General features: G+C 30.4%; 1 protein-coding gene across 3 annotated transcripts in view; it reads left to right on the forward strand.

Annotated features, from left to right (window-relative positions):
• LOC118191241 (ATP-dependent DNA helicase Q1-like) overlaps nucleotides 1–12,563 on the forward strand; it is a 58,571-nt gene that overhangs the window by 10,572 nt on the left and 35,436 nt on the right. For all 3 annotated transcript variants that reach the window (XM_035362041.2, XM_035362040.2, XM_035362042.2), the window contains 2 exons: nucleotides 4,543–4,709; nucleotides 4,840–4,921. In XM_035362041.2, the coding sequence (XP_035217932.1) occupies nucleotides 4,543–4,709; nucleotides 4,840–4,921 (249 nt within the window). The remainder of the gene's footprint in view (nucleotides 1–4,542; nucleotides 4,710–4,839; nucleotides 4,922–12,563) is intronic.

Consider the following 12,563-nt stretch of genomic DNA (forward strand, 5'->3'; position numbering starts at 1 on the left):
AACATTAAAAAAGCACCTCTCTGGGTGTAATGTAAAACATGAAAGCTTTGACTTTTTTATTTTTTGAATTTGTAAATTGCCACATTTATAGAATTGCTTCAAGAACTCATCTAGCCTTGTACATTTTGTATAAAAAGAATGATATGTAATGTTTATTGTGCAAAGATGCCTTTGTTTTTTATAAATATATTTTTCATGTAGTGCTTAATTTCTTAAATCAGAATGGCAAGAATCTTGTTGAAAGCCATTAAATAATAAGCAAAAATAAATAAATAACATAAAAACACTTTAATTAAAAAAAAATTTAAATTACGTCCAAAAGGGCATTTTTAAACATTTTATGTGTTATCTTTATTTATTAAACATCATGTTCTTTGCACTTAAACCATAAAATTCAGTTCAAGAGCAATATCGCAAAATAATTTTGAATTGAGCATATCTTTGAAATTTCTGATATACAGTCTCACGCCCTGGAGATAAAAGTGTTTTTTCTGTACAATGTTGCCATTGCTCTATTTGAAATCCGTGAGTTTGTTAATAAAAAATTCATTTAAGTTTTACAAAATATGAAATCGATAGTAAAATGAATTCCAAATTTCAAATTTGGGCTTTCAGATGCCCATATTTGCAGTAGGATTATGCCATTCAAAATTTGATGGCTCTAGGTACTGTTGCTTTATCACAGTGCGACAAACATGCATACATTTATGGAGATTCTTCATTATTTAATTTCTTCAAATATAATACAGGGCGACAATATTTGGTGGCAAGAGTTTGAAAAGTGAAACGGACATTTAGAGTGATTCGAAGCAAAATCGCAAACTGAAAACAATAGTCCCTCAGGAACAAAGCCCCTTTGGACTAATAATTAATGAAGCATTAAATAATGAACTATTAAAATGAAATATTTAAAAGTAAAGAAAAATATTATGAAATTAAATTAATTAATGAAAATGTTAAATTTTATCGTAATGTTGCAATTTAATTACATAACAGTGTGTTGCAATTTTTCTTATTTGGGTAATTGCCCAAATGGATTTAAGCCATATTTGCATGTGTTGCATATTTATTTTGATGCTTGATTTCACAAAAATGTCGGAAACATCTGGTAAAACTGTTTCATGCTGACAAATAAACATTATATAAATGATGTGCAATGGTACAATTTATGTACTGACAGTTAGTTTGTATCTAGTCATGTTTGAGTGCTAAGCAAAGTGTGCAAATCTTCACTAGTCAGAATGGATTTCTGTTTTATTGACAATTTTTGCCAACTGACATAGTTCAGATTATTATGGGAGAGCCAGAGCAGCAGGGATGCTGCTTAAAAGGTTTAGGCTTAGTCCAGAAAAATTTCGCATCAAATTTACAGAATCCCAGAAAAACACTCAAATCACTGCTTTTGAATTAAGGAATTATTTTGAAGAATGGATCGCAGGTTAAAGATTTTGAACTTTTAAAAGATCTCATGATGACGGACCAAATGATGTGCCGTGTAAATTTCAAAGTGCAGCAGCATTTTATTAACAAATAGTCGAAGATAATGACTCCAGATAAATTAGCAAATGTGAGAAGAGTATGAAAATGTAACCCTGGAAGAAATGTGAACCCTGGAAGAAGATCTCTCCTATTCATAGTTTGAAGTCACAAAAGGGCAATAAAAATCATTCAAATTCAAGACATTCACAAAAATATCACCTGTCTGGAGGGGAAGCTAGCTATGCGTCTGAAAAAAAGAAAACTCTCCAAAATCAGAATGAGTGTCATTTTGGTGTAAGAAGACCACATAAGTGTTATTCTTATGGATCAATGGAACACTTAAGGCCTCAATGCCCGGAAGTTCAAAAAGATTTCAAATCACCATTCATTGCAGGAGATTGAAGAAAATTGTTTATCCCCATACTTGACAATGGCTAAAGTGAACGAGTTTAATCTTCCAGTGTTGAGAGATACCGGATCATGTATTACATAATATGCAACATTTACATCACTCCTGCGATGTTGACGGGTGAAACTGTTTGCATGAAACAGCTGATTGATGCTACTCCATTTGCTTACCTTTAGCATATGTCAAAATAGAAGGGGCATTTGAACAGATAATAACGAAGGCAGGGGCAATTTGTAATGAGCTTGATGAAGAACGTTATCTCCCAGAAAACCAGAGAGGCAAAAAATTAGAAAAAAATAAACTTGATTCTCCTTTCACGAAATTGCGGGAAGATACAAAAATCAGACTGAACACGACAGATTTAGGCCCACAAAGGAAATTTCTTCCCACAGTACCGAATCAAGCAACCTTTTGTCCCGACAAAAGAACTGAGGGAGGCCAAATTGCTCCTGCCTGATACAGAGGTGAACAAACTGCCACTTCTTTCAATAGACAAAGCTATCTGACTTACAAAGAGGAAGTGTGAATTTAGAGCCATTGGCCATTTCTGAAGCAGTTAAGGCAAGAAATGTAATTACATGCGGACTTTTGCCCATGATACTTAGGGAACAGGAAAAATTAGATATGCCAATTGGGGCTTTGTACCAACCAGACAAATTCTCGGTAAATTTGCTAAAGCCAGAAATTTTCATAAGCAGTTTGCCCAAAACACTGTGTAATGTAAATTTACCAGGGAAAGGAGAAAGATCCTTAATTCATCATTTAGTTATGCTATTTTCTTATACTGAGATGTCTAAAGAAGGTAATTATAGTTACTTCATGAATGATGTAAATCATAATGAAATTGTTATTTCTTATGTAAATGCCAGATCAAAGGTATATGATTATTTTGAGGTCAAGTGCAGTAGTTCTGGATCATGTTTTGGGAGAGATTACCAGGAACTGAAAATCAAATATCTGCAGGGCTTTCCCCTTTCAGCCTGTATAGATATATAATGATTAAGAATGTATATTACATATTTCAGAAAACTAAATTCTATACTGTATGTGTGTGCTTAAGCTTAGTTCTTAGTAATTGTTTATGTGTTTTTTTTAAATTAATGGTCAATATAAGTTCCTATTGTTTTATCCTTGGTACTTAACCCAGCGTAGTGTAAAAATTTTTGTGTTAGTATTCATTAATTAATGTTGACTTTTGAGTAACTGACTGTGATAGTTAAGTAAGTACGAGGAATTGGAGTTTTGAAACCCCTCTTCCGGGAGGAGAAGGGTTGTGACAAATTCTCACCTCTGATAAATATCTGTTTAATTAGAGAACTAATCCGTTTAATTAAAGAAAATTTTTTTTAATACTGTCTGAATTGTTAATAAATGGAATATGCAGTTTGGATTTTGTACCACATCTTTTTATCTTTACAATCAGAAAATAATCGAGGCTTTCCGAGCTATTCGTTGATATTGTACATCATTATCCTGTAATTTTATTTCTTGTGAGACAAAATTATAAAATTGATTGAACTGGCAATATTTTATTATATTTTATTCTCTGTGTTAGTACTAGTATGTTATGAAGATAAGCATAACAGTGTTTGTTAATGAAAAAATAGAAATTTTTATGCATGTATGTAGCCATTGATTGATGTTTCTATATGTAGCTGGGCAGGAAAGAGAATTCCATTACTTATTTTTCTTTCAATTTTATTTTATATTATATCAATAACATCTAAACTGAATTTTTATTTGTGATTGTTAATTCAGGACCCAGCTTAGAATAAAATTTCCAATATGTTATCCAAATATGTTATTCAATAAATGTTGACTGACATATTTATGTTTTAGAAAATTGCAAAGAAAAAATAAATAATCTGTTTTCAGATTTTTCGAAGGCCTGTTAGGAATTTAAATGAAATATACGAATGTGCATTAGGTTGACAGTGATAAATTTTTTTAAACAAATTTATTCATATTATTTCAAATATACTCACTGTTTTGGAGTTGGTTTGGTTAATTTAGTTATGGCAAAGTGCTCAAGGGCTATCTGTCTGTGGGGACAGATGCCTTCGTCGGGGACTTTCTAAAGGAAACTGGCATACATGTCACACATGGAGCAAACCATGAAAACACCCACACAGCTATACCATTCACCGGGATTCAAACCATGGACTGAAATACCAATGTTCAGCGATTTTACTGCTCGGTTGCTGGTGGGCCTGTTTTGGAATTCTAGGGTTATATTTGTGGTTTCTGATTGGGATAATACTTTTTTTCTGAATAGACTCAATTCTCTATTTATTTATTTTTTAAAGTTAAAACTGGTCAAAATTTGCATAAAAATTTCTGTTTGCTGTGTTTTTAATTTAGTTAATTTGCACTGGTTTATGAAATTTTCAGTGTTTTGTTATGGATGTTTGTTTTGTGTAATTTTTGCTGTTTGGTATGAATGTTTTTTGTGTTTTTAATTTCATTAATTCATTACTCTTTTATGTTATTTTCAGTGTGCTGCCATTTTTTAAAAAATGGCTACCGTCTTTTATGTGTTAGATTGGCAACTTTGCAGAAGATCTTGGCGGATAATACAAAAGTGCCTATATGAATTTATAGCTAATAAATATCCCTTTCTACTTCTGTGACTATTGTTGTCTTATCAATTTCAGATTACAAATTTCTTGGGATTATGAAACGTCAGTTTCCAAATGTTCCAATCCTTGGTTTAACAGCTACTGCAACTTCTTCTGTGATTGCAGATGTTCAGAATATTTTAAATATACAGGGATGTTTAGTACTGAAAGCTTCCTTCAATCGTCCAAATTTGAAATATGAAGTAAGTATATCTTAAGGTATGTGCTTAGTTGGGATTAATCAATAAATGTAAGCTGTGTAGTTGTAACAAAAATAAGAAACATATAGTTGAAATTCTTTATTGTATCTTTAATAGTAATATTTTCTGTTAGGTAGTTTGTAAATCATCATCTCAAAAAGACAATGTCAATGAACTGGAAAACTTATTGAAAAATCGTTTCAGTGGGCTTTCAGGTAAGTTAAAAAAAACTTTGTTTATGGAAAAGTGTTCAGAAATAATATCCATAGTTTAACTGCTGTTATTATAACATTTATCTGTTCTTTCCCCCCCTTTTTTTTTTAAATTTCAAAGTGCCACTAAAAACCTGTAATAAAAACCATGCAGATTATTTCCGTAATGAAAATTGTGAAATCCTGTTTTGAGATTCAAAACTATGTTTCGTATCAAATCTAAACTGTGCAATTAGAAACAGAATTTAATTTGTTTGGAAGTTAGTTTCAATTGTACACATCCAAAAGATGCATTATTTTAGGTAATGCCAGTAAAAAGACTTTTTCAGAAATCTTAATATAAGTTGTAAATTATATATTTTGAGTTTTAGGTGTGCATAAAAATGATTAACAGTATGTAAAGCAAGTCTATACCTATTCCAAACGTATTCTATTGTTCAATATTTTTCATGGTTTTAAAGCTGTAAGTGTCCAAACATTCATATTTGTACATTCAAGCAGATTTATAGGTTGGAATTATTAAATTTACCTGAATTTCACTAAATGCTTGAAGAGTGAATTCTGATCTAGAATTAAAAAAAAAGAAAGAAAGGAGAAGAAACAGTTGCATTGAATAATAAAGAGCCAGATATTACTTTTAGTGCCCTCCAATCTTGCATTAGATATAAAGTGTTAAGAGGACTACTGCTTTATGAAGTGCAAATAAATCATTGCTCATATAGATTAGAAGTTAAAAATTCAAAATAGCTAATGAAACTTAATATATAAAGTAGGATTAGTGAATATAATATTGTAATAGCTGTATGATATATTATGGAGAGTTGCACATAATAATGATAGTTCAGTTGAAGAATTAAAGTACTTTTTAAATAAGATTAAAAATTGTCAAATCATACCAATCACATTTTTGAACTGAAAATATCAATGATTTATCATGGATTTGCAGTCTTAGTTTTAAAATGAACATGTTATCAAGAGCCTTAAGTTTTATCCATGTTATGCTTTTTTGAAGACTTTTAATTAATACACTACTTTCCAAGAGTTAAGCTAGTAACACAAATTTTGAACTTCAAAACACGTGCAAATTTAATTGGTAAAACTTATAAATAAAATGTAAATATATTACTGTTAAATAAAGATTATATTACTATTAGATAAAGATAAAAAAAAGTCAGTTTCTTCTGACCAATTTTTCTTTTATGGAGGAAACTTGATAAACCTACTGAGAATACAATGTTTCTAAAATTTTACTGTGCCCTTATGCTGCTATTAATGCACTAAATTTTATGTGGTTGAAAGGAATGTTTCATTTTCACAAGAACTGTGCAATGTAGTTAAGATTAAGTTTGGCAGGATTAAAAAAAAAAAAAAAAAAAAAAAAAGAAAATGTTGAGTCAGTTTTATAATTTCATTTTATTTTTTATTTCAATTTTGTTTTTCATTCCTTCTAAATAATTTTACTATTTTTGTTATTGATATGAACTGAAATTCGGTTTCAGAACCAGATGTGAAAAAAAAATTCTCATAGTGAGTATATATACATACAATTGTAAGCAAACAAATGTCAGGGTTCGTACAGTCCTTAAGAGTCCTTAAAAGTCCTTAAGTTTTTTGGATTCGATTTTTGGTCCTTAAAAGTCCTTAATTTTGGCCAAAACCGGCAGAAGGTCCTTAATTTTAATCCTGTGAAATTTCTGTCTGTTTTTACGACTGCCATTTTGAGTGTGAATTAGCAGTTCGGAGGTATATTTTTGGCGATTCACTAATATATATAGTTTTTTGAATGGGTTATGATTTCCTATTTCTGATATAAATGGTGGGATACTCGAGTTTCTGAGCAAGAAGTGAAACAAGTATTTTGAAATTATTTCACTTTTTCTACTGAAGAGCTCTTAAACAACTTTTCGCTTTTGGGGATGTGAATTCTTTTATTGAACGGCTTTAAATTTGGCAACTTATCAACATTTTGGCGATTTTTAAGATCAGTTTCTATAGAAAATTTTAGTTTCCATGATTTGGGAAATTTTCGACGATTTTTTTTTAAACATTCTAACATTGATAAATATCATTAAAATAATGATAATATATTGAAATTATATTTAAAAAATAACATATTAGTTAAAAAATATCTTCTTTTTAATTTTTTCATGATAAGAGTTTTCTCATGCAATTTTCTCAGAGTGTTCAGAATTCTCAGAATATGCAAAAGTTTTCTCTATAAAATTAATTTCACACTTTTTCCATCTGATTCTTTTAAAAAATATTTCTGGCTGTTTGCTGTTACAAAATTGGTAGTAATTTTTCTTCCGGACATTATACATTGCAATTTGGAAAGTTTAGAAGGATTTGAAAGCAAGATTTATAGACCCACCATTCCAGAAGATTTTAGAAAATTGTGACAAAATAAAAAATGTCTCTATGGTGTTAACACGTAATGGATGTATTTTGCAGAAAGTTTGCAATGAATTTCTTACTTTTTGGAGAACATCTGGAAGAACAATTAAAACATAATATTTGAATGCTTTACTTCTGATACTAGAATATTTTTCTTAACATGCTTTTCTTCCCTTTATTTTCTCTACTTTTCACTAGACACAAGTATGAAAAATATTAAAAATGCTTCTAATCTTATGACGTGAACAGGCATTATAGAAAGGAATTTTTTTATTAATAAAGAAATTGAAAACTGGCAATTTAAAAGATTCATCTAATATGACTTAATGCATCATACACAGGTCTGACGGTAGGCGTTTTCCCACCTGGTGCAATCACGTGGAATATTAAACTTATCTCTGTAGATCCTAAATTTTGCTGACTAGTGCCTTTCTAAATTCTGCTTCCAGTGCCTGCTGTAAATTCTAAAAGTTTTGCCATTTCTACATTTTGTTGCTCGGTGTGCCACTAAATTCTAAAAATTCTGCCACATTAGCTCTGTAACCGGCTCTTTCCACATATAGTATTTCCTATTTCTCCTGAATGTTCATATTACTAAAGAAATAAAATTAGCAGCTTTTTCTATGCATTCTAAATGCATTTAATTTTTTTTTTTTTGAATGACAGAAATCTTTAATTAAATCCAAAAATTCTAAAATGAAAAGGAAGCGTGTTGAAGAAAGAAACCGAGTACATACAGAGAAAGAAAATTATTCTTCAAATATATATACAGGTATTATTACGTAAATTACCCAGTTGTTTATAATTTCAGCCTTTACTATAATTTCCCGTTTCTATTTCCTCCCCAGAATGCAAATCACTTAGGCAGATTTAAACTGAGGTTTTTGGCGTGTAAGATAGAATGTGTTTTTAATCTCCGCTTGCTCGTTGCGTTAGTTCCTGCCAGCTCTGATAATTTGCAACTTTTTGTCTTTGCATTATCGCTGCTGACATTTGAATTTGTTATGACGATAGAGTTACTGAGCCAGCTTAAATTAAAATTAAATTGTATAGTCTATGACCACTAGTCAGCATTTTTTGTTTGAATTTGATTGTTCTTGTTTAATTACATCACCATAAATTGCATTTGAATTGGTTAGCATAAGAACATGCCTTTTAAGTTCTTTTTAAATAAGAGGCTTATTTAAACATTTGTCTGACTTTGTAGTTACTTTGAGACGTAGCGATAACTTGCTTCACGTCTGTCGGGAGTTTTTGGACTATTTAACTTTTACCAGATCAATTAAACCCTCATACAGGGTTCGTAGTGGTCCTTATAAGTGCTAATAAGTCCTTATATTTGAAAATAAAATATAAAGGCCCTTATAGATGCTTACTTTTTCTTTAAAGCCCTTATTTTTTTGTTTTTAGTGCTTATTTTTTGCTTTTAGAGCTTTTTTTTTTTTAATGAACGTGCTATTTTTCCCCGTACCAAAGCCGGAACTAAATAAACAACTTTTCTTCCTAATATGGAATGCCAGATGGTGAGTCATACTCCCGGAAATACTTTTCCCCCTTTCTCTGCATTAACATAACCTTTGGTGTGCACGATGGTCAAAGAATTGCGAAAGCAGTAGAAAATTCCGCTACATTCGGCATTCTTTTCCTCCCACCCAAATACTATACACGTTTGAATTTCTATCAAGATCTTAAAAATTTGCATTCTCGTTCTGCTTGGTCAGTTCATATTCATGTTTATTATGGTCATTATGCTTTTATTATGAGCATATGTATGAATGTTTATAATAACATAGTTGCAGTAACTGCTGAAGTATAGTAAACTTCCAAAAATGGTTATGTTTTAACACAGATTAGCTTTTCTAAGGAATAATATTTGGAATGGCATAAATAAAGGGATAATAAAGTAATCGAATAGTCAAAATAATTTCATATTTTTGGCCAATATATTATACAGTACGAAGGTTGGGAGGTCTCCCCTTTCTCCGCAAAATCTTGAATATTGAAACTGTTACAGTTTGCTGCAAAACAAGCAACGGACCTTTTTTTTTTTTTTTTTTTTTTTTTTGGTCACTTTCCAATCTGGATTGAATAGGACTAAAAGTTCTGTGGTCTACCAACCCAAGCGAAGAATGATTCTATTCCGGAAATTTAACGCCGTCTGTTGAAAATTTGAATGAAAAACACCCCAGTTATTTAGTTCTTTATTCTCCCAATACCGGCAGTTGTTGATTCCGATTGCGTAATATCACGTAGGGAGGAATTACAGTGCACGTATTGCGCAATAATGTTTGCGATATTTTGCAGAGATGATTCATTTTGATGTTCAGTCCGAGATTTGTTTATGAACACTTACTTACTAACTGAGAAGTTGTTTATGAATACTTACTCACTGAAAGAGTTTTACTGTGCTCTTGCTAAGCAGAATATTTTTTAGATCCGTTGGTTTATTTTTATATGATGCACATATTGAAATGTCAAAAGCATTTATTTAGCAGAAAAATCTAAAGAGCGGCTACAGTCATCCCCCATCCGCTCCTTCAAGTTACGCTTGACTGTCCGAATATTCGCCAATTCCAAGTATGCGGGTTAGTTAAGCTTTTACTGTTAAAGATGACTGCATGAAGCAAATTTCTGTCTTCTGATTTCAGAAATGTTCCTCTTTTTTACTTAAATTACTTTGCATGCAATATCTGTTAAGAGAAAACTGATATACAATGAAAATTTAGAAAATGTTCAGAATTTAGATTTTAATTATTAAAATATCAATATGAGTGGAAAAATAAATTGTATTTATTATTAGGTTCCAGGCAAATACAATAAATATGCCTTATTATTATTTATTTTCTCTATTTTGAACTGAAATTTCATCATTAAATCTTGTAATATAGTTTAGTTCTTCATAGTTTTTTTTTTCTCTCATTGTAAACTAGTTCTATAAATTGAACTGTTATTTAATATTATTTTTCATGGTTGAGGTAATGCTTATTCTCTCTTAATAAGTACTTCATTTCTCATATTTTAAATTACAAGTCTAATTTTTAAGGTTATGCAGTTGTGTATGATGTAATTAGACAGGTGCTTATTTTTTTTTTCTTAAAATGTGCTTGAAAAGTGCTTATAGGTGCTTATTTTTTTAACTAAAATGTGGCTATGAACCCTGTCATAGGTACATTGTGGAGAAGTTGACAACTTAGGATATAAAGTATGCAGACACTAGTCAGAACATTGGTTTGTGTATTCAAACAGATTTTTAATTGTTAGGAAAGATGTTTGAAGAGAAGAAAATTGATATAAATTAAGCCAAAATGTCTGGGAAGGCTTCAAATTAAAAAGATGCATAATATTTTGTTGAGTGTTGTTGCTACAAAACATTAGCTACAAAAAGCATTAAAAGCTACAAAGCTGCAAAACATAAATGTTTTGTAGCTTTTAATGTATAATTATCCTAATATCGTTTAAGAATCAATGACATAAATTGCATGTATTTTAAAGTGTGAAATTTTATTAGATTGGGATTTTAATAGAGACTTTTAACAATATTGTTAAAAAATAAGTAAAATTTAATAGTAATCATGTAAATCCATACTGACTAAGGTTTTCTAACTACCTAATTTAATTTATAACTAACTGCTTACTCTTAAAAATTATCTCTGCATAATGAAGTGAGTTATTGCCTTTCATTACTCCTTTAGGCACAAGGTTTAAACACAAAAATGTAAAAATTCATGTAAAACTTATTCTTAGGATCTAGTGAGACCTAAAATAATACAAAGCAACTTAGTGTCACCTCTAGTGCTTTAGTGGCTTATTGGAACCTTAAAGTGTATTAACTTGGTTACAACCCCTTGAACTCTACATGGAGCTACAACACTAACCGCAACAGATAGAGCCCAACTAACTTTCAAAACTAGCTAACCGTGCCCACATTAGGCCTTTCAGTTTTATTCTGGTCTGCAAGTCTGTCTTTAGGTAAGGAACAGCGGTGACAACAGCCAGTCTTTTGTTATAAATCATTCTTATTATGATTTTACTTCTCATTTTGACCTATGACGCTTACATAAAATCTACTTGGCTATTCACTAAACCTCTAGACTGAGCAAGTAATGAGACATTAAAAAAAACAAATCCAACATGAAACATAACTAAACATAACTATTAGTAAAACATAAATAAAATGTCACTTATCTTCTTTCAAATATGCTGAACTATTTTAAGTGTAAAATATTTAATGCTGTTTGATAAATTTCATAAAGTATATTTTATGCTCAAACTAATTAATAATTATGTTAATTAAGTTATAATGCATCCCACTTACGGATCTGTATCGTTTTTTGCGTGGTATTACAAAAGTGAAGTTCAGGCACAGATAATATTTTAAGTGAATTTATTAATTTGCTATTTGCTCATAGGTCCTTAATTTTTTCAGTAATGGTCCTTAAAAGTACTTAATTTCCATGCACAGAAATGTGTACGAACCCTGAAATGTATTTTAAATTGTTTAGAAAATGGAAACATTAACATGACAATGGTAATACATGAATAAAATCACAACTCATCAAAATAGCCCAAGCCTGAGCCCTGACAAAACAGCCTGTACTAAAATAGCCTAAACAAAATGGCTTGCAAGAGTAAATAATTATTGTTTAATAATAGACGAGAACATTTGCTGTTTTTACAAAACAGTAGATTAATATCAGGTATTATAAAAGAAAAAATAATTACTATTACAGGCAATAACCATAAAAGTCCATACCAGGTATTAAAAATAATTATCTTGGGATGGAAATTTAATAGATTGATGAGATTAATTATCTTGAGGTTACTATGTAATAGATTAGTGAGAGGGGTGGCTATATGATAGATAGGGTGGCATAGGGCATTCCAGCACACTGTCATTTACTATCATCCATCTGCAAATTCATCAGCTATTCCAGAAAGAGCTGGATATGGAGGAGATTCATGTATCCAGTCTTATTGTAGATAGTTGCAACATAAATGCAAGGAAAACTATAGAAGAATTTATTTAAATATGTACAAATAAATAGATGCTTGGAAGCATTAATGGCAAATATGTGAAGAGGAACAGATGCACTTCTTTCATGGTATTGAATAATACACAATCTTGAATTGTAAATTTTGTGTGTTGCTATATGGTATATATATTTTTTAAATATATTTGTAAGATCCAGTTGTGGATGGTGTTATGTCTTGTACATAGTAAATGACATTCAGATTAATTCTTTTCGTTTAT

The sequence above is a fragment of the Stegodyphus dumicola genome, chromosome 2, assembly GCF_044657685.1.
Source record: "Stegodyphus dumicola isolate Sdum_Otavi_A_Nest chromosome 2, ASM4465768v1".
NCBI classification, from domain to species: Eukaryota; Metazoa; Arthropoda; class Arachnida; order Araneae; family Eresidae; genus Stegodyphus; species Stegodyphus dumicola.